Below are 22,445 nucleotides of genomic sequence, written 5' to 3'. Positions count from 1 at the left end.
AACGAAATTCTAACTCACAAAAAAAGACCAGACTTACTGGCCTGACAGAGACTGCAGAAACCCTCAGAGTATGGCCCCTGGACACCCTTTCAGCTCAGTAATGAAATTACTCCTGAGGTTCACCCTTCAGCCAAAGATTAGACAGGCCCATAAAACAAAACGAGGCTAATGGGGCACAACAGCCCAGGGACAAGGACTAGAAGGCAGGAGGGGACAGAAAAGCTGGTGATAGGGAACCCAAGGTTGAGAAGGGACAGTGTTGACAGGCTGTGGGTTTGTTAACCGTTGTCATAAAACAATATGTGTACTGTTTAATGAGAAACTATTTGTTCTGTAAATCTTTATCTAAAGTACAATAAAAAAAAACATTTTTAAAAAAAGAAAAAGAAAAAAAACTGGCTTCTAATCAATACTACAAGCAGTGTACAGAAAATAAAACTGACATTAAGCATCATATTGTCAGAACTAAGGACACGTTTTCAAAAATATAAGGGCAATTAAAACATAACTTAAAGCAAAATGACCCTGTAAATTTAACTTTCACTTCAGAGAACAAGTGTTTGTAAATCATTGCTTCCTTCCTCCTCTGTAACAAAATTCCATTTTAAAACAGATCTACTGAGACTCAGGTCAAAACGTGAATACTCATTTATTAACTTTAGGACAGATGGACGAATGTAACTAAATCACTAACTGTTCATGTAACGCAGAACCACTACACTGCCACAGTGGTAGGTATTTCAAGATTATCTGTGCAAAAGACAGTGAAATACATATCTTTAGGCCAGATTTCCTTTTAGTAACACAGAACCTTAAGTTATTCTGAGAACATATCATCTTATGACCTTTTTTACACTCACGCCCCAATGCCAGGCAAAATAACTGCAAAAATATCCACAGAACAGAACCGATTACATTCTCGTACGTGCCCTCTCCTCGGTTCCCCGACTGCAGCCTACTGTTTCATGTGGCCGACCACAACCCGCGCAGCAAACCAAGTGCGGTGTGATGACAAGAATGCTGACCCCCTTAATTATCTAACGCTGCTCTAACAGGAAGACCACAAAATAATGCTGCTTTAACAAACAGAAACTTATTCCTCACAGGAGGCTAGAGGTCCGAATGCAGGGTGCTAGCTCTAGGGGAAGGCTTTCTCTGTCGGCTCTGGAGGAAGGTCCTTGTCTCTTTTTGAGCTTCTGCTCCTGGGTGATCTTCATGTGGCCTGGCATTTTTCTTCCCCCATCTCTGCTTCTTTCACTTGTTGAATCTCTTTTATAGCTTCAAAGAGATCAACACACCCTACACTAATCCTATCTCATTAACATAACAAAGGCAACCCATTTTCAAATGGGATGATAGCCATAGAGGTTAGGATTTACAACACGTATTTTTGGGAGGACACAACTCAATCCATAACACTGATATCAGAATCACACATGCCTGGGTTCAAATCACTGTTCTTCAGTTTATTATTTCTATGACCTTGGGCAGGCTACTTAACCTTATCAGCCTCAGTTTTCTCCTGGTTGAGAAAAACCCCACTGCTGTGAAAATAAGGAGCCCTTGTGGCACAGTGGTTAAACTGGGCTGCTAACCAAAAGGTTGATGGTTCAAACCCACCAGCTGCTCCACAGAAAAAAAATGTGGCAGTCTGCTTCCATAAAGATTTACAGCCTTGGAAACTGTCTTAGTTATCTAGTGCTGCTATAACAGAAATACCACAAGTGGATGGCTTTACAAACAGTTTATTCTCTCATAGTCTAGTAGGCTAGAAGTCCAAATTCAGGGCGTCAGCCTCAGGGGAAGGCTGTCTCTCTTCCGTTGGCTCTGGAGGAAGGTCCTTGTCATCAATCTTCCTCTGGTCGAGGAGTTTCTCAGCACAGGGACCCCGGGTTCAAAGGACATGCTATGCTCCCAGTACTTCTTTCTTGGTGGTATGAGGTCCCCGTCTCTCTGCTCGCTTCTCTCTTTTATATCTCTTCTAAGATAAAAGGCGATGCAGGCCACATTCCAGGGAAACTCCCTTTACATTGGACCAGAGATGTGACCTGAGTAAGCGTGTTACATCCCACCCTAATCCTCTTTAACATAACCCAATCTTGCCTCACTAACCATAGGCAGAGATTAGGGGTTTACAACGCACAGGAAAATTACATCAATCACGAAATGGAGGACAACCACACAATACTGGAAATCATGGCCTAACCAAGTTGACACATTATTTCTGGGGGACGCAGTTCAATCCATAACAGAAACTCTATGGTCCAGTTACACTCTGTCCTATAGGGTCACTATGAGTCAGAATCAACTTGACAGCAATGGGTTTTGGGGCTGTGAAAATGATAATTTAAAAAAATAAAAAACATCAAAACTGATGATTTTTCAGGAAAGGAAAGAATTAACCTCATCTAATAGAGAAGAATATTCTCTATCTCCTATCAATTCTGAAATTTTATTTGGAATATAGCACACTGCTAAACCAGAAAAAAAAAAAAAATCAACAGAGCATACACTTTTGCACATAGCTTAGGATGTAAATTTAGCCAGCTATGAAAATAAGTATTCTTTCTGGCTGCAGAAAAAGCTTAAATATGGTAAATGCAAATGCTCTCACAGTAGAATGAAGGTAAATTTTAGTTGGATTCAATTTCTCGTAGCTTCCCAAAATGAAAATGTACATCTGCACACCAGAGATTTCTCACTTATTAGTGTTTTTTTGAAGCTAGCAGTATGAAAAATGAATATCCTCATCCCAAATTAAAAGCACACTTGTCTGCTAAAATGGGAAATTCAAGTGCCACTTAATCTAAAATTAGTTATCTCCCAAATGGTTATGATTATAAACAGATATCAATTGAATATTATGCATAGGTTTCTCAGAGTCATTAGAAACATAATAGGCTTAGCAATGCAGTAACAGAAATGCAAATCAGAAGCTGCCTCTGATTAATCTGAGGAGGAAACTGGGAATCATTACTCACTGAGCTAAGTTAACTGGAAATTTTAAAAAGAAACAAAAACTGAAGTTATGATTAAGGCCCAAACCTAACTATAATTTCCTAGTAACTCAATACTGCTTTGTTTCCTATTTCTGTACTTTTCAACTACGAACACTGGAGTGTTGAAAAAATCTGAAGAAGCTTCAGCCATCGCATTTTTTTCCAGTTTACACATCCAAAAGTAACTTCAGATTTTCAGGTTTTGTATAGCCCAGTGGGGTGATTTATTTACATTATTGCCTAGATTGTGAAATCTTGTTAACTCTAAGTTCACCAATGATTTAACAGTAGCTTAAAAATTCTCCAAAATTAAGATGTATCATGATAGAACGGGAGAAAAACATGGAACAAAACTCAAATTCTTCAAAGGTCCAGACTTGCTGGACCAACTGAAGACCAGAGGACTCCCTGAGACTATTGCCCTGAGATACTTTAAACCCTGAACTGAAACTATCCCGAGACCGCTAGTTAGTGAAATTAACAGAGCGGCACACAAAACAAAGTATATGAACTGTAAGTGCTCTGTTAAAAACAAACAAGAGCTATATGAGAACAAAAGGGCAACGATTACTCTAAACCAAAGATGAGAAGATAAGGGGGCAGGGAAACTGGAGTACTGAAAACGGAACAAACAGAACCCAATGGAAGAGACTGTTGATTCAGCGTGAAAAACGTAACTAATGTCACTGAGCAAACTGCACAGAAACTGTCAAATGGGAACCTAATTTACTGTATAAACCTTTACTGAAAACACAATAAAATATTAAAAAAAAAAGATGCACCTGAATATCAGAAATGTTAAAATATGAGAGATACACATCTTAGAATTGAGCAAATACGGCAATACTATTTCCTATTTATCAACTATTGAACTTCTGAATTTAAGGCAAGGTGCTCTGAGTATGTGTGTGTATGTGTGTGTGCTGTACGTTCTGCAATTGTATGCTTATCCCTTCAAAAATAATTGCTGGGATTCTACAAAATACACCAAAACACTAACCACAGGATTTTAACAGGGAATATCTTCTTGGAGTTTTTCCATTTACTTGTAAAATTTATAAAACTTCACTAAAATAATACTTGTTCTGAACATTCACAAAACAAAATGCTTTCATGGTTTCCCCAATATAACTCTCCAGACTTTGGCACCTACTCAAAAGAAACACACATCACCATGAACTTGAACACATACACTCTGCATTAGTCCAAGCTAACAGGCCTAACAGGTATGGCTGTGCAGAATGTACAAAGGGCATGAGGTTAAAAGGGCATGGGAAGGGGCTGAAACCCAGCCTGTGCTTCTCCAGGCACTTCATGAGCTCAGAGCCATAATGGCTCAGGGTATAAAGGAACGGGTACCTTTGAGAACCTGCACAAAGGCCCTGCTAGTCTAGAAGCATTGACTAGGCAGAGGAAGCAACAGGAGAAGGAGTCATGATCCAAAAGCTTACAGTACAGTATCGTCCTGATAGGTCATTACAAGCTGCCATAAATATCAGCATTAGAAACACTATTCTGACGGCCTTAAAACAGGAAAACATGACTGTCACAGGCTCCAGGTCCCCAGGAGTAAACTCGTCCTTCCATTCCAGCAAAGGCAATATCAAAGCAACATTTATGAGAATCTGGGATCAAGAAAGATAGTATTGAGAGGAAAAAACGGTAGGCTCGTGGTGGGAAGAATTAGTGAGGAGACTGAAGAGACAGCCAAAGATAAAAGACAAGAGTCAATCACTGTAGGTGAAGTTACCTCCGAGGTTCACTGTTCAGCCTGGGAGTGGACAGCCCAGTAAAACCATGAGAGTAACGAGGTACAGGAGTCCAGTGACAAGGCCCAGAAGGCAGAAGGGGAGTAGGAAGCTGATGATAGGGAACACAAAGTAGAGTAAGGATATTGTCGATGTGTTGTGAGATTGTTAACCATTGTCATAGGGCAACATTTGTAGTAACTGTTAAATGGGAGACTATTTTGTCCTGTAAGCCTTCATCTTAAGTGAGAATAACAGCACAATTAGAAGAGCATAGTCAATGTCACTTAAATGTGTATGTAAAAAAATTTTTGAAATGGTGTATCTTTGGCTATGTGTATTTTCACCAAAAAAAAAAAAAAAAAGTTGAGAATTTAGAGGGTTAAAATGTTGTGGGGTTGTTAACCAATGTCATAAAACAGCATGTGTGTTACTGTTACATGAGAAACTATCTGTTCTGTAAGCCTTCACCTGAAGTACAATAAAATATTAAAAAAAAAAAAAAAAGAGTCAATCACTGTATTGATGACGGATATTTAATCTAGTACCTAGGACAGACTAAAAAAGAAAGCCCTTTCTATTAAAGCACCATTCTTAATTGCAATTCAGCTTAAAACAATTTTTCTTATATTTTCAAATATACACAAAAGTAGAAAGAACAGTGAAATGAATCCTCACATATCTTTTATTCTTCATCAACAAACTGTCAAAATTTGCCAATCTTGTTTTGTCTAAGTCTCCCCAGCTTTTCCTTTTCTGGGGGAATAGGGGAGGGCTGAGTATTTTAAAACAAATCCCAGGAACATTTTATTTCACCTGTAAAAACTTCCGTATGTATCTCTACAAGTAAGAGAGCTTTTAAATTATCTTTATATGATCACAATGTTACAAACATATCTAAGAAAATTAATAATAATTCCTTAATATCACTTAATGCCAACTATATGTTCAAATTTCCCCAATTCTCTCAAAAGTGTCTGTTTACCATTGTTTTGTTCAAATCCTCATCCAAAGTCCACATATTTCATGTGGCTGATATGCCTCTTTTTATCTGTAACAGCCTTCCCTCCCTTCCTATCACCTCTCCTCCACATGTCATTTATTTGCTGAAGAATATAGTTATTCAATAAAATTCCTATATGTTGGATTTGTCTGATTGCTTCTCATGGGGTAAAGCAGTGTATTATTAAAGTTTAATCATTGGCTTTGTAGTATGGAAAAGAGGAGAAAAACAGTTGTGGTCTATAACCACAATGTTTTAGACAAGGGTTATCGAAAAGCTTTTCACATACATACATATATATATATATATATATCAGAGAATGTTATTAGGCAAGCTGAGAAGATACTAAATCGATATGTTTTTCTAAACTATTCCTCTTCCTTATACAATGTCATAGCTCACTATTAGAGCGTCCAAGTGAAACATGCATAGTATTCAATTACCATATAGGACAGAAAGTATATTTAACCTGGTGGTACAAACGGTTAACATGCTTGGTTGTTAACTGAAAGGTTGAAGGTTTGAGTCCACCCAGAGGGACCTTGGAAGAAAGGCCTGGTGATCTACTGAAAAATCAGCCACTGAAAACCCTGTGGAGCACAGTTCTACTCTGACAGAAACGGGGTCACCATAAGTCAGAATTGGCTAGACAGCAACTGGGTTTATATTTAAAAGGAGGGCAACATACACCTGAGATTTGCAATAAAATGTAACTCACTTATTTTGGTTTGAGGCAAAAAAATGAGAAGTTTCTTTGAAAAAGATAAAATAAGACTTTGGTATTTTGAAATGTGTTCTTAAGAAAAACAAAATAAATAGCTTTCCAAGTTTCCTTAGTTGATAATTATTCTGATTTAACCCTAGCATGTGAGATTGGATGAGACCTACGATTAAGACATTAAAGAAATAATCTACTAGCTGTGTATGCTAAATTTCCATATCCAACCAATGACTCAAGTGTAAATATATATTTTATAAGACCTACTGACATTTAAGGACGTGGCTGCTCTGCCTTATCCACCTGGTGAACTAGTGGTATGCCTTCAAAGCCCAGCTCAGGTGGAAAGATTTTCCCCTTGGACACAGCATTAATCACCTAACCCTCTTTAGCAGTGGCTCTCAACTATGGCTTCATATTAGAATCAACTGAAGAGCGTTTAAAACACACTAGCAAAATTAAATCAGATTCTCTGGGGGATGGGGTCAGGGCACAGTTTTTGTTTTGTTTTGTTTTTTTAAATAAAGCTCTCTAGAGCATTCCAAATGCAGCCAGAATGAAGGATCACTGGTTTACTAAACCAAAAAAAAAAGAAAAATTCCATTGCTGTCGAGTCGATTCCAACTCATAGTGACCCTGCAGGACGGAGTAGAACTGCCCACAGGGTTTCCGAGGAGCAGCTGGCAGACTTGAACTGCTGGTCTTTTAGTTAGCAGCCAAGCTCTTAACCACTGCGCCGCCAGGGCTCCACATACCTTTAATTTGCCCTCATCACAGTATAGTTTTAATTTCTGTTTATATTTCTGTTCCTTTTCTGAGTATAAAACCAAAATCAAACCAGTTGCTATCAAGTTGATACCGACTCATGCGACCCCATGTGTTTCAGGGGAGAAACGCCCTCCACGGGTCTTCGATGGCTGTGATCTTTCGGAAGTAGACTGCCAGGCTTTTCTTCTGAGGTGCTTCTGGGCGGGTGTGAACTGCTAACCTTTCCGTTAGTAGTTGAGTGCTTCACCGCTTGCGCCACCCGGGGTCCTTTTATCTATTCAGTATTAAAAAACCACCAAGTCAATTCCGACTCATGGCAACCCTATAGGACACAGTGCAGCTGCCCCACAGGGTTTCCGAGTGGCTAGTGGATTTGAACCGCCGACCTTTTTGTTAGCAGCTAAGCACTTAACCATTGTGCCACCAGGGCTCCTTTTTGAGTAGAGGAGCTCTTTAACTCAGTATTTATTTTACACTAGTTATGTGGGAAGGAGCCCTGGTGGCGCAACACTAAAGCGCTCAGCTACGAACCGAAAGGGTGGTGGTTCAAAGCCTCCCAGAGAGTGAAACCCATGGTGATCTGTCCTGGTAAAGATTACAGCCTAGAAAACCCTATAGGGCAGTTCTACTCTGTCACATGGGCTGCTATGAGTCAGATTTGACTTGATAGCACCGAACAACAGTTATGCTGAGGTATCACACATTATACTTGGTGCTAAACACACAAATAACTGAGTTCCTGTCCTCAAGAACCTTATTGCCTAATTGAGAAAGATAACACGTAAATAAAAACAACAAAATAAAGTGATATAGGTGTTATAGTAATAGTCCATATACGGTACGTATATAAGGACATAAAAGAGTGATCTATTCTACCTGGGTATGGGTTTGAATCAGAAATGTTTCAGAGGAGGTGACTGCTTAAAGGGCTAAATTAGTTTTGCATCTCTATCACCTACCTAACACTTCTCAATAAAAACCTGGCAACAGCCAGTCTCAGCCTTGGTACACTTCGATCTCCTTGACTCAGCTGACTTTTCATTTCAGAAACCCACGCTCATGGTCGTACACTAGAACCATGTTAAGACTGGAACGACCCACCTCTGAAACCTTTAACTCCAACATTCAACTGTCTAACTAGTCTTCAATCCTTCTCCATCTTTCACTGCCACTTTACCCCATCAAGCTCTCCACTTCACCTCTGTTCATCACATTCCCTTTCTGTATTTTTGCAGATTCCTATTGTTGCACTCATCATATGGCATAATACTTGTACGAAAATTTGTTTGCTTTCTATTTGATCATAAATTTTCTGACAACAGATACTGGATTTTTTTCCCCTCAATTCTGCATCTGTGACATCCAGCACAGGGCCTGATCCATAGTAAGTGTTCAAAAAAATTCTGGTGAAGGAATGGATAGTGTACTCGTCATTTTTACCACTCTACCAGAAGTTCCCAAAGGCAGAACCTGCCACTTCTACCATAATGCCTCACACGTACACAGGCAGTATTTGTTGAATCATAAACAGCTGAAATGTACTAAAGCCTGAGTAAGATATGTAAAAGTACGTTCCCTGCTCTTTTATATATCACTATCTTAACAATCATTTAAGTTAACCAAACGATTACCATTTGAGGTGCCCTGGTAGTGCAGTGTTAATCGCTCAGCTGCTAACCCGAAAGGTCGGTGGTTTGAACCTACCTGCCACCCCAAAGGAGAAAGATGTGGCAGTCTGCTTTCGTGAAGATTTACAGCCTTGGAAACCCTATGGGTAGTTTTACTCTGCCCTATAGGGTCACTGTAAGTTGGAATCGATCGGATGGCAACAGGCTGGGTTACCATTTCCTAATGTAAAAAATGTTGATTGTAGCCAAGGCAAAACGATACAACGGCAAGAGCACCCAACAGGCTGACACTTCAGTCCTGGCTTTGCTACCATGGGATCTAAACCACCATGTCTATGAGCCTTAGCTTCTTCCTTTATTGAAATGGGGTTTGACCAGAATCTAGATTCTAGACCATTTGAAGTTCCTCTCAGTTCTACTATGCCATGTGTCTTTAAAAAAAAAAAAAAAAAACTTATTATAAAAGTGACACACTCTCATCATAAAACATTGTACATGCCCTTCTGAACTGTTTAGGAAAAGGAAAATTCCCCACTCTCCACCCTATTTTCATAACCCACTCTCCAAAGGCATCTACTCTCAACAATTCTTGTGTATCCTTTAAAGCACTCTTCATGCATAAGCAAGTATAGTAATAAATTCTTGATTTTATTTACCATCTGGACAGCCCTATAAACGCTCATGGAACCTTGACAAAATGAAGGAAAAACTATAAATACTTTGATAGCAGAAAAATAATCATCTACTCAAAAGGTCAACAGTAGAAAAAATTATAACACAGATGGAAATAAGTATTTGAAATTTCATGTGTTACCCCTCTATGTGCCACGTAATATGAGTAAAAGGCATATAACAAAACACACTTCAGGTGGGAAGTTTCTTTACACAAAGAAATGTGGAAGGCGTGGGAATTGTGGGAAAGGTTGTGGTACAACCATAGAAGGAAGTGGAAAGGGCCAAACAATTCACAGACTTGTAAATATTAAAACAGCAAACACAATTCTGAAATACACTATGAGCTTAAGGAGAGAGTAAAAGGTAGAGAAGTGGTTGTTTTCTTACACTAAATCTAGCCTCCCAGAAAGACGTAGGTTAACATTATGTCCTTGATTTTCTGGACAACACCCTTTGAAGATCTACATCTAAGCTTAACTAGGGCATCCACCTATGGTGAAACCAAAGCCGTAATAACTATATTTCTAACCAGTTCTAACAGCAGGGAAAATATACCACAGGGTAACAGTCGTTATAAAAATAAAAAATTTAAAAAAAGTAGTTCATTGGGAAAAGTAAGAAATAGATTCCTGAAAATAGGAAAAAATGCAATCTAATGACTGGGCTGCTAATTTCCCATTCATTTTGGTACCAGAGAGCATTTAAACATTGTTAGGAATGCATTAGATAAGAGTCAAGCTCTACCTTCTGTACCCACCCAAACAACACAGTCTTCACCTAAACACGCCTCTAGTTTGCCCTCTGTGGTGTCAGACTGTACCACTCTAGGGCTGTAAAGAATGCTTAAAGAAAGGTAAGACAAGAACTGCAGCCTGGATGAGGATCCTGTGCGGCAAAGGGAACACATTACTGAAATGAGCCCACTTTTTAAAGGGTAGTAAAGACACAATTCAATAACATACAAGTCACTCGTCTATCGACAATCAACCATAAATTACCTAATGACGACGACAGCATAAAAAATTAACACGGTGATATACCTGGTGTTTTTTACGACCTAAATATAGTATGATAGATAAAAACTAAAACTACAATGCAGAATTAACTTGGAGGACAAGTAAATGAGGGATTATTTTTGATTCCATAGTGTAATTTTAGCACAGTGACACACAGTGTAAACCCTGTCAAGAACTTGAAATTAGTCAAATCCAGAAACCAAGCCGTAATATACCCACAAAAGATGAACAGTCAAAGATGAGTGGATTCTAGAACTAAATTTTACCAACTCTAGCTTGCCTCCAGACATTAAAAACACAAACAGAATTAAGGAACTACAATCACTCTGGTTTCCTGCACCCTTTGTAAGGCGGAACGGTATTTCCTGACCCCAGAAAACGGTAAGCGAACCTCCCTTTCACGAGCGGCTGAGGCTATGGTCTTCCCACCTGGGTAGACTATCATTTTAAGAGTCTTTAAGATGCTCAAGGAAAATTTTCATCACCAGAATGATCTACGTTAATTAGAATACAGCATGAAACTAAATATACAGAACAACATAGCGGTTCTCAAATTTTTCTACTTTACGTCCAAAACATGTTCTAATCTCTCCATTTTACGTCATCCCTCTCTTCCATCACCTTTCCCACTAAATCAAGGGAACAATTCCAAGCCAGCTGACACCAATTGGTTTAGGAAGCTAAGGGTCTCCAGGGGTCAAAAGAAGTCAGAAGTGGCTTATGTGTGACTTCGCAACTTACAAAGGCTTATTAATACTCAGTACATTCCATCTAAAGTTCAAAGAACAGAAAATATGTGGGCATCAGGCCAAAAAAAATCTCTTTAAAATGCCTCCATTTGAAGTAACAGCACATCTAGGCCTATCTAGCCTCACTCTGAGTAAGCTTGGCTACTTGAACCACTGTCTTTGCAAAAAAAAAAAAAGAATTTTGTGAGGATACAACATCTGAAGTCTTTGGACGAAAGCCACTAAGACATGGTCATAACTACTCCTCTCAACTACTCTTAAAAGCAGGCTGTACAAGCTGAAGCCCCAAAGCTTGTCAGTACATCTCCAACCCCCTAAATTTTACAACTCAGTATTCTATGTGCTGAAAATGATTACATTCTTTGATATACATCCTTAACCAAAATACCCACTTCAACTCTAAAGAGACAAAAATGAGGAAGTCAAAATGTTTATCTACTTTTCTTCTTGCCATACACCTTCCCACACGCCATATTACTACTGCAGAGACCCACTCTACTACCATTATTCCAAAGGGTTCCCAAGCATCTCAAAAAGAGGTGCCTTGGAGTCAGATGACTCTTGCACAATGGGAAAATGATCTCCCAGGAAATGATTATCCTGGACGACTGGGCCAGTGATGGAAGTATCCGGTCATTTCTATTTCTACTTACCCTCAGTAACATCCTGGGGGTTGGAAGTCCTGTCACTGGCTGGATCCAGGGCAACAGTTCCCAGTGAAGTGGTGGCCCCTGACATGTCACTCATTGGCTCACTGCGGCTTGTTTCAGGCACACTTTCCCGGGAGCTAAATCTCACTCGGGAGCTAGATCGAGAGCTGAGGTCCGGGCTGGTGTCTGACAAACCTGGAATGTCATCGATCTTTGTTGGTGTCACCATGAACCGAACTGAAGCCATCTTGGAGGTGGTTTCTGGAGGATGCATTTTTCTTTTTTTCCTTTTTAAGGACAAAGAAGAAAGGAAACCCCCACCCCCCAAATCTTTTCTCCTATGCTAGCTACTTTTGATTGCAAAAACAGAAAAGATAATTTATATATTTAAAAAAAAACCCTCAATTACCTTGATTCACACCAGACAAAAATTCAAATAAGAATCCTTCTACTCAAAATTCAAGCAAACCATCCTAGAAAGCACACCACCAACAGCTGGGGGAAAAAAACTGCTTTAAGGGGAAAAAAACAAAAAAAAAAGGACCAAAGGATGCCAATCTCGGGTACTCGGTTCCTTCAGAATGAAGAGCAACCTAGCCGTGTGTCCTGGTCCAGGGCGGGCTCAGTGCCATGGTCTCGGAGTCGCAGGTGAAGCCTCCCTCCCCACAGCCCCCGGGTTCCGGCCGAGGTGGTTAGTCCTTTATCTGGCGAGTGTCCCACGGTTCTAGCCGAGCAAAGCGCCTGCAGGCCCACCCTTATCAGGCGCATAGAGCATAGATCAGATTGCAAAAAGCTGTGCACCCAGGCACCTGTTGGGTATCAGGTGAATACCTCGCAGGTCTGGCTGGGAGGAGGCGTGTGCACGGCCACCTGATGGTTTTGAGGCCGATAATCCACTTGGGTCTGGTGGGAAAGGTGCGCATGCATAACGGGAAAACTGCCCCACACCCCTGGGTGGAGGAGGAGGATGGCGAGCTGAGGGTGCAGGCAGAGCCGATGCGATCAGACACCTCCAACCGCAGCGCGGGGTCGCGGCAGGTCGCTGCTAGTCCATCCAGCCCGCGGTCTGCTCACGGGGCGTCTCCCGCGTGCGACACAAGGGCCACCCCTCTGACCACAAGGCGCTTTCTTCCCAACAGGGCGCCGGCGCAGGTCCGCCCGTCCTCCGGTCCCGGCACAGAGGAGACGGCCCCGCAGGCTGCCCCCGGCAGAGGACGCTGCCCCCGGCTGAGGCGGCGGCAGGAGGAAGGCCGGGACGAGGAGGAGGAGGAGGAGGAGGTCGCAGGTGCGGGACGCCGGCACCAGCTGATGCGGCTGCGCGCGCAGCGCTTGTTTACGAGCCGGTAACTGTTTCGGGGCCGCCGCGGGTTCCCGACCCGACGCCAGAGCAGCCGTTACGTGACCTCACCGCGGCCGGCCCCGGGCCCGGCGGGCTCTGCCCGCGCCGCCGCAGCCCCTCCCCGCTCGTTCCTCATTCGAGGCTAACGTTCCGAAGAGAAGCTCGGGGGAGCGGCCGGAAGGCGGAACCATTCCGCGCGCAGCCGGGAACCCCGCCCAGCCTCTGCGGCCCGCGGGCTGACGGAGGGCTATGCGCATGCGCCCCTGGCGCCCCGCGAGGGCCGGGCGGGCAGGCGGGGCCGAGCGTGAGGCCCCGGAGCACGGCGGGAACTGTAGTCCAGAGCGGGGAGGCGCAGAACCCCGCCCCCCTCGGAAGTCTCCTTTTTCCCCCTTGGCCCGGCGGTCTTGCAGTAACTCTCCCTGAAGGTATCTCACAGAGTGAACGATACCTCTTATCCTCAGAACCTCAAGCGCCATCTCTCTTCAAGAGCGTCTCTGAAATTCATAATTTCTTTAAAAATTACACGCCTCAATTCCATATACCTAGGTTTACGACCCTCATTGGAATTTCACGTAGAGGTCTATCCTAAAGTACCGTATCCTCAAATTTATACACTTTGTACAGTTTTTCTTTGTGCCTGTGTTTTAAAACACCATGTCCATTTCGAGCCAGACTTAAAGTTCCGTTAAAGAACACTGACTGCTGGCAAAGAATTTTAGACGTGGAGAAGGCATTGAGATTCTTTCTCTTGACTCACTCCTAGTGTTTCCTTTACATTTACTATTACTAGAATGTTTTTCTTATTTATGTGAAAATTATATTTTTCTCATTAACTCATAAATAGAGGTGTTCAATAAATGCTGACTCATTAATGTTTTGTTTGAAAGTTATTTGCTATAGCTTCGATCAAGAAATTTCACAATTTCGGCCCAGAAACTACCTTGGCTTTGCTTGGGTCCTTGCTCCTCATAAGTGGAATTTTTAGGCAGGATCCTTAGTAATGGATCAGAACTGTATTTAAGACCTGACCAGGTAAATAAATTTCTTTTATCAAGTAGCACACAGGTTCAAATTCCAGCTAGAAAGATCTAGGTAACAAAATCAGAAATTCCTATTTAAAATGTGAACCACTTTAACTTGATCCTTTATAAAGTCTGATTCATTTTTTAAGCTCACAGCTTTTTTACTAGAGGAAGCAAGAAATCCGTCTCTCTTGAGAGTTCAGTTTTCCCTCAGGCAGGGCTGCTATTCATTCAAACCTTTATTAAAGAAATGCTAGATTTTTTCAACACTCAATCTGTGTTTCCTTGCAGTGTATTTGCATGTACTTACCTGCACCACCTAATACCAACACCCCCACCTGTTTCTGAGCACTAAGTAAGCTCTATAAATGCCATGTTCCAGATGTTAATAACCAGGGGCTCTCTTAAGCTCTATAAATGCCATGTTCCAGATGTTAATAACCAGGGGCTCTCTTAAGTAAACCGTTCTCGATATATGCATGTTTTTCTTTTCTCCTTTACTTAGATTAGGAATATTTCCAGGGCAAAGTCTCTTCATTTCAGTCTACATAGCTAGCAGCATGGAAACAAGGCTCCCTCCCCTCCTCTTTTTTTTGGTAAGATAAAAACAGAATTGCAGACTACATTAAAAATAATAAAAAAAAAATGGTTGCAGTATTCATTTACTGACTTAGATGCTTAAGAAACTTCAATACCAGATCCTTTTTCTTGTCATATGCAGAATTTTTAACATTTCTTAGGATAAGTCTTTAAAATCCCTAGGATCCAATGCTAAGAACACTGCGAGTGAATAGGCTAAGAAATGAAAATTGCCTGACAGGAAGCAAGTATCTCATTTCACCATTCCTCTGAGCCCTGGTGGCACAGTGGTTCATCAAAAGATCGGCAGTCTGAATCCACCAGCCACTCCTTGGAAACCCTATGGGACAGTTCTACTCTGTCCTATAGGGTCGCTATTGAGTTGGAATCGAGTCCATGGCAACAGGTTTGGTTTGATTTTCGTTCTAAGCAATTGATTTGAAAATCATCTGTTTTCTGTTGACTATGATCCAAGTCCAGAGATTTTTTTTTTCCTTAGCAGTCCTGAACTTTTCTATGGAGATGGTCCAACAGCAGGGTCCAAAAGAAATGTATCTACTCCTTTTTAGGACCAGTCGTCAGAAGCCACATTTCAACTGACTTTAAGTCACATCTGCTTCTAGAGTCTAGAATTTTGATGTAGTAGAAAAAGCAGACTGCAGAATTAGACTACATGCTCCACAAAGAAATTTTTAAATCAGTGGCACTAAACAACATTCAAATCCAATGTCAAAAGCGATGAGTGAGGAGACTGGGAAATAATGGGTCAATTAACTTGACAAGCAGAGGAAGAAGCAAGTTAGCATTTCTTGAATGCCTGGATACAGTATTTTGTCTCTGGATTCAAAATCATTTGTGGTTGCCCATGATAGAAGCTCAAGTCCTATGAAATTTCTCCCAGTTTTCTTTTTATTACCATAACCCCAACAGTAATTTGGAAAAAAAAAAAAAATCCCTACTTCAATCTCTCATATCTCATCTTCTAAATTAAAATCCATGTAGAGTTCCACACAGTAGCTGCCAGAGAAAACAAAAACTTAGGTGTAGGTAAAAAGACAAATCCTTGATGGACAGAACTAAAACCCTGGGAATATTTCCAGAGGGACAATAAATATGTAAGAAGGCACTGACATTCATAAAGTTTGGACAAACACTGTAGACAAATTAAGGAAATCAATGAACCTTATCAACTTTAGAGTTGGCAAAGAACTTTGGAATGATGAGAAAAATGGACCAAGGAGATGAAGTGACTTCCCTAAAGTTATACAAAGAGGGGAGAACCCTGGTCTCCTGACTTCAAATTCAGTACAACTACTGTTATTACTTTTTCAAGCAACTCTTCCATTTTGAGTCAAAATGTCATTTCAAGGGGCAAGAAATTATTTAAGTGACAACAGGGGTATTCTCCAGTGATGGCTGACAGTTGTAGAAGTCTTTCTCAAACTTTCTCCCTTCCCCAGCACCCTCGCTCCCATCAGTTAACAGCACCTCACTACTGCCGCTGCAGCCAGCACCTGAAGTTTTTCTTCCAAGTGATCTCGTTGCAACTCTCTGGGGTATCCCTCTCCCCCCATCTACTTCGTTTTTTGTGTTTTAACCCATCCTTTTTTCGCACAACACACAAAGTAAAAGCGCTTTCAAGTCATTTTGTTTTTAATAACTTGACAGCGATTCACAGTATGAAAATTCCAATTTATTCCCTTTAAAGGAAATGCCACCATGATTCCTTAACACAGGAGCAAGATCAAAGGCTGGATTCCAAACGGCAAGGGTGGTCAACAGGGCTCCAAGGTTCACAGACTGCAGAGCTTGGTTACGGAGAGTCTCCGAGGGGTAGGAGAAGAGACACGAAATACGAGCGACCCTCAGAGGACAGGGCGCGGTTGCTGGGTCATAAGCACCTTGAAGCGTTTCTTGATGGTGATTCGGTGTCGCGAGTACTTGTCGTCTGGGGAGAACCGAGCAGGATGGGCTGAACAGGTCTGCTGTCCCATAGGGTCAAGCTTCTGCTCGAGGAGGAAACAGAGAACACGGTCTCAGCCCCAGAGCGGCGGAAAAATTCCATCACTGGCGCCATAAGGAAGATGGAGGCTGGGTACGGCGGGGGCAGCGCGAAAAGGCAAAATGAGATTCGGAGACGCGCCGGTAAGACTGAGAAGTCGCGCGCTCGGGCTGCCACCGCGCCTCGGGGCTGGGCTTTCCGGGTCCCCTCACTCCGCTAGGCAGCTCCTTCCACCTACATTTCTCGCCAACCCCGTTTACACCCTGTTTCCTCTCCTTACCTTCAGCGTATAGACCCGGTCTCCCTCCTCGTTAAGATAATACTGCAGAAACATAATGACACTTAAAGCAGACACTCCATCTGCCTCTCTAACGACGTCTGGAACTCCGTCTGCCCGCCCGCCTCCACGTGTCTGTGCATTTCCTTCCCGTAATGCCGGAAGTCTGTCTCAAGGCATGCCGGGAAATGTAGTCCATTGTTGGCCTCCTCTTCAACAGGCCGAGAGGGGGCGCGCTAGTGCAGGACCTGGCCTGGGGCTACAAGTTGCAACCTTGGAAACGTTCTAAAACACGTGCAGTGTGCCCACTGTGTGCCAGGCACTGTTGGGCGTGGGGGGGGGGGGGTCAGGATGCATGTAGGTTGGATACTGGTGAATAGGATCCTGCCTTTATCACGAGATTGCACACCTATTTCAGGAGTAGTGGGTTTCTAATGCTTGGAGAAACAAGTGTTTTACGATTCAGAGCCCCTTTTATCTTAGGGAAGAAAGAAGAAGGTTTTCATCCCTCCCCTCTTTTACATCCGAATCTCCCGTCCCTTTTCAAAATTTTGGCGGTAAAGAGTGCATGACGGGTATTCAATATTCCGCAGAACGAAGAGAGCGTGAAGTTATTTTATGAAACTGGTGAAGAATGTTTTAGTGATCGAGAGAAGATTCGAACTCAGGTCTGTTGACCGGAAATCCAGCGCTCTTCCTTGTTTGGTGAGTAGCTAATAATAGCATAATAAGATACACTTCGCAGGGCTGTTTCGAATTTTAAAAGAACGGAGAAATTGTCCTTATATGGCTGTAGTTTAAAGAAATGAAAACTAGGACCAAGATATTACAAGGACGATCGTTGCAACATTCTTTAAAATGGCAAAAACATCGGAACGTATGTTAAGTTTATAACCAGAAAAATCTAAAGGCCTTTTTTCTTTTGTAAAATATAGATTGTATTTGTAATTGCATAAAATATCTCTGCAAGAATTCACAAGAAACAGTATTGGTTTCCTCTGGAACGGAGAACTGTGTTACAGAGGGAAGGGGCGGGAGGAAGACGTGTATAGTCTGTTTTGCGCAATTTGACCTTTGAACCATGCTATTGTATTACGCATTTTAAAAATTTACTAAAAATTATTTTTTAAAATAGAAAATAAATATTTAACAACAAAATAATTTAACAAACAAAAATGAGGACTTTCAGGTCTTGAAATTTTAGGTTACGTGGCAGTTTTTGATGTAGTGGGGCTTTTCAGCCAAGGGCGTCACTGGTAAGGCTGGACCTGCCGTAGAGTTTATGGAAGTGGGCTGTTGGTGGCCTGCAGGACAACTTTCCAAGGAAGCAATATGCATAGGAACACCCTGGATCTTCTGAGATGATCCTAATTTCAAACATTCAGTTCCCTTGATCCATAAGTACACAAACTATGTGCTCTGAATTTGGTTTAGAAAACGTAAGCTTCCCTGAATTAAGTCAAGGGTCTACCACTAACCTGCTATTAAAAAAGAAGTCAGTTACAGAACTGGGTAAGGTTAAAGGGCAGAAAACTAGGTATGTTGAAGAACTGAAAGGGAACTGACCGGTAAAACTGCAGTGTTGGGAGTCTGAGAAAGAATTTACAAATTGCCCTGAAGAGGTGGGTATCAATTATGTTGCCAAACTCTAGTTTGGAGGGAATTCCTGGTGTTGCCTACTTTACCAGAACGCTTTATGGGCTGTCTCCTCTCTCCCACCCCACATTCTCTTCTCCCCTCCCCCACTGCAGAATGCCTCGAGTCCTAGATTCTAGTTCTGTTTTGATCCCGTCTTTACCCTCCCCTCCCTGGATCCCTGTGGATCTACTGGAGCCAGGTTTCTCTCTGGGCCCTGGACCTGACTGTCTCATTCTGGAAGTTTCCAGATAGCAACGATTAGTGCCTGAACTTGAGAGGATGGCTTCAGATGGAGGTAAGCCTGCAGGGGGGACCCCTCGCCACCAGCTCAGATCTTTGAGGATTCAAATTTCTCACTTCTGTTGGGGACAAGCTCTTGGGGAGGCTGGGGAAGGAGATTAGATGCTTAAGACTGGGGATTGGGGAAGGAAAAGGGGCTCCTTGAAGGCCACTCAAAGCTCCTCAGAGGAAGTGTGCTGAGCAGAGAGAAAGGATGGCAGTGAGCAACTTGATTCTCTAGAAGGACAGAGGTATGTGTGGTGGGGGTGGCACAGAGAGGGCCTAAGGGGAAGGCCTAAGTTTCTGTGTCCTTTTCTTTAGGTAACTAGAGTCTGTCTAGGGTTTTGCCCTAAGAATTAAGCTGGGGCCGCTCTCCATCTTATGGGGGTGGGGGGTGGGGGGGTGACCTTAGCCAGAGCACTGTTCAGTGGGGTTGTCTGTTTCTGAGTTTGCAGAGAAATGTCCTCCGGAAAGCTGGGCTGGAAGGTACTATAACTGCCTTTGCTCAAGAGCCTCATGGCTCTCTCCAGCCCCAGAGACGGTTTCTCTTTCTGTTCAGGGAGCAGTTTTCCTGGATTCACCAGGGCTGAGAAGGGAGGTAACTCCAGTGGGATGACAGCTGGGGCTTCCCTGAGATGCTGTGAGTTGTTTTACCTCATGAACTCAGGCCTTCAGACCCATTTCATCTTGGCCAGCACTTTGTGCCATACTCCTGGCCCGCTGCTCTGCTGTTGAGGTGACGAATTTCCTCATATTTCACGTCTCCTTGGCTACCAAGTGGAAGCTGAGTGTCGTCGGTTTGACAAGTGTTGCCATGGAATGTTCTGTAAAGAGGGGGAGGACAGTAGCATGAGATGAGGCAGATTATCTTCTATTATTATTATTAAAAGTCCTAGGAGACACACATCCTGAGGAATTAAGTGCACACTCTGTGTATCAGTCTCCTCGACTAGCGTTCCCATGAGCTCTTTGGGAATGGGAACTGTGTTCCAGGCTTCGTCGTCCTTCCCTTGGCAGCCGGATCAGTGCCTTGTTCTTAGCGGGCCGTAAATTTCTGTCATTGAGAGGTCAAAGCAGGAGGACCATAGACTGTGTCCATCGCCAACTTTTAACTTGCCCAGCAGTTACTGAAAGCCCCCCACCCCCACCCCCGACCCCTCGCCCATTTGCTCCCTAAGCGTTTCTGTTATATAACAACATTTCTGGGAACCGAATATTGAATCCACACCCCTCTCCTGGCAACACCGCCTCTGTGAGTGGTAGCAGGGACCACAGAGCAGCTGGGAGCAGGGTTCAGGTTTGACTCTGCTTGGAATGGGTGGGAACGGCAGATGTACATGTATGCTGGGTGGGATGTGTTACGGGGTGTGAGCTCCATGGGTCCTAGGGTCCTTGCTCCTGGTGGTAGATTGCATCTTTCTTCCTCTGTGTCTTTGGTTAGGAAAGAAGGAGAGGAGATTTATAAGGTGCACCAGTAAACGGGAGACTGAGGAGGAGATGGGGCTACTAACCTTTTTGAAACTGCCTCTTTCTTCAGGGCTCGGTGGGTGCCTAGAGAGGGCCAGAGCCTCTCCTGGACTAGGTCCCTCACCTGCTTGGGAGCCTGCCCTGGGCTCTTTCCCCTGCAGAGCAGGTGTCAGCCCTGCTCCATGTGCTTGACAAACAGCCTATGGGGCTGGCAAGGGTGTCAGAGGCCATGATGGCTTGGGCTTGTCTCTTTGTGGCCGACAAGGGTCTCCGTGTCTTGTTGAAAAGGGAGCAATTTCTCTAGTGTAGTAATCTTCAGCTGGGAACACAGAATCACTTGGGGGGACATTTGCAAACCACATAAACGCCCCATCCATGCCCCTTGCCCCGCCTGTTGAGAGTCGGTGCTCCGATTCTTTAGTGACTCAAGGGGACCTGGATGGTCTAATGCCTGTCTCCTTCTCTCCCCCTCCATTCCCTCTTTTTCTTTGCCTTGGCAGCATCTCTGTTGTCAGGATCGGATGTGACTGTGAAACCCGGCACCGCCATGTCTCCTTTTGCCGCTCTTTCCTTCCCCCCACCGACCTCCGGCCCAGCAGACCAGCCGCCCTGGGAGCCAGGCCCACAGCCCTCTGTGCCTTCAGCCTTCTCTGCAGGCAGCTCTCTGGTGCTGTCTGCTTTCCCCAGCCCACTGCTGACGACAGGGGATGGGGGCCCTGGCCCCAGTGGGGCCGGCAAGGTCATTGTCCAAGTCAAGACAGAAGGGGGGCTGGCTGAGTCCCCTCCAACTCACAGCTTTGTCCTTACTCAGACTGCCCTCAACTGGATTGCCTCAGGTGCTCCTGGCGCGGGCCCTGATGGTCTTCCACCGCTGTTTGTGACAGCCTCTAATGCGAAGCCCATTCTGCCTGCTAAGGCCGTTGGGGTGAGCCAGGAGGGGCCCCCAGGCCTTCTTCCTCAAGCTCTGCCACCAGCTGCCCACCTGGCCCCCGTTATCCCCCCGGAGAAGGCTTGGCCAGGGCCACATGGGGCTCCCGGGGAAGGAGGCCCCGCGGCCACCCCATCCAAGCCCTCACTGGGTGAACTCTCCTATGCCTCCAAGGGCGTTTATGAGAATTTCCGACGTTGGCAGCGCTACAAAGCCTTGGCCCGGAGGCACCTATCCCAAAGTCCTGATGCAGAAGCTCTTTCCTGCTTTCTTATGTAAGTGGGGAGACCTGAGGTTGATTATCCTAGGGCTTTAAATAAGGGGGACTGTGAGGTGATTAGGCTACTTAAGAATACTTGAAGGTAGTAGATATATGAGGCTAAATGGGCAGCTTCTGTCCAGAGGTGAGATGAGAAGGCAGAGAGGGTCAGGAGCTGGTTGAATGGACACGGGAAACCCAGGGTGGAAAGGAGGAGTGTGCTGTCAGTATAGTGAGAGCAACTGGGGTCACATAACAATGTGTGTATAAATTTTTGTATGAGAGAATAACTTGAATTGTAAACTTTCACTTAAAGCACAATGACAACAACAAAAAAAACTTGAAGGCAGGTCAGGAGGGTGATGAGATGCTCTGAGAAGATAAAAGCACAACAATAATAATGATGAGAAGCCTCTGAACCCACTTCCCAGTTTATAATCTGCTTTCAGGTACCTCCTGTCAAGTGGTCCTCATAACCTGTGAGTTCAGGCGGGCAATTTTATGGTAATCCTCACTGACCGAGGAGAAGACTGAAGCTTAGGGAGGTTTCCTATCAGAAAGCGAGGAGCTGTGATTTGAATTTCTCTGATTACATCATAAAGTGAGAAACTGTGATTTGAATTTAGGCCTCTGACTACATCATAAAGTGAGAAGCTATGATTTGAATTTAGGTCTCTGACTACATCATAAAGTGAGGAGCT

The 22,445-nt window shown here is 43.5% G+C and overlaps 3 protein-coding genes across 5 annotated transcripts in view; 1 reads left to right on the top strand and 2 right to left on the bottom strand.

Moving 5' to 3' along the window:
* SLC12A6 (solute carrier family 12 member 6) overlaps window positions 1-13,011 on the bottom strand; it is a 108,155-nt gene extending 95,144 nt beyond the window's left edge. Inside the window, exon 1 of one of the 3 annotated variants that reach the window (XM_023735106.1) lies at window positions 11,958-13,011. In XM_023735106.1, coding sequence (XP_023590874.1) covers window positions 11,958-12,228 — 271 coding nt within the window. In that variant the 5' untranslated portion in view covers window positions 12,229-13,011. The remainder of the gene's footprint in view (window positions 1-11,957) is intronic. The other 2 variants (XM_004380585.3, XM_023735104.1) reach the window with 2 other exon arrangements.
* Window positions 13,012-15,642: 2,631 nt separating this feature from the next.
* NOP10 (NOP10 ribonucleoprotein) lies at window positions 15,643-17,303 on the bottom strand. Its single transcript, XM_004380583.2, has 2 exons — window positions 17,177-17,303; window positions 15,643-16,900 (listed from the first exon to the last, which is right to left on the bottom strand). The coding sequence occupies exons 1-2, from the start codon at window positions 17,228-17,230 to the stop codon at window positions 16,760-16,762; spliced, it is 195 nt and encodes a 64-aa protein (XP_004380640.1). The 5' UTR covers window positions 17,231-17,303; the 3' UTR covers window positions 15,643-16,759.
* Window positions 17,304-19,075: 1,772 nt separating this feature from the next.
* The window catches only part of NUTM1 (NUT midline carcinoma family member 1), an 11,753-nt gene continuing 8,383 nt past the window's right edge, over window positions 19,076-22,445 (top strand). The window contains exons 1-2 of the mRNA XM_004380714.3: window positions 19,076-19,106; window positions 21,058-21,760. Of these exons, the coding sequence (XP_004380771.2) occupies window positions 19,091-19,106; window positions 21,058-21,760 (719 nt within the window). The 5' untranslated portion in view covers window positions 19,076-19,090. The remainder of the gene's footprint in view (window positions 19,107-21,057; window positions 21,761-22,445) is intronic.

This window comes from Trichechus manatus, unplaced genomic scaffold, assembly GCF_000243295.1.
Source record: "Trichechus manatus latirostris isolate Lorelei unplaced genomic scaffold, TriManLat1.0 scaffold00076, whole genome shotgun sequence".
Classification (NCBI taxonomy): Eukaryota; Metazoa; Chordata; class Mammalia; order Sirenia; family Trichechidae; genus Trichechus; species Trichechus manatus.
This window is presented reverse-complemented; position numbering and strand designations above follow the sequence as displayed.

What these genes read in the sequence shown, in the direction of transcription:
- NOP10 (XM_004380583.2), bottom strand. Translation starts at nt 17,230, where the DNA reads ATGTTTCTGCAGTATTATCTTAACGAGGAGGGAGACCGGGTCTATACG. An exon ending in ACCGGGTCTATACGCTGAAG is followed by an intron (nt 16,901 to 17,176) that starts GTAAGGAGAGGA and finishes CTCCTCGAGCAG; the next exon opens with AAGCTTGACCCTATGGGACA.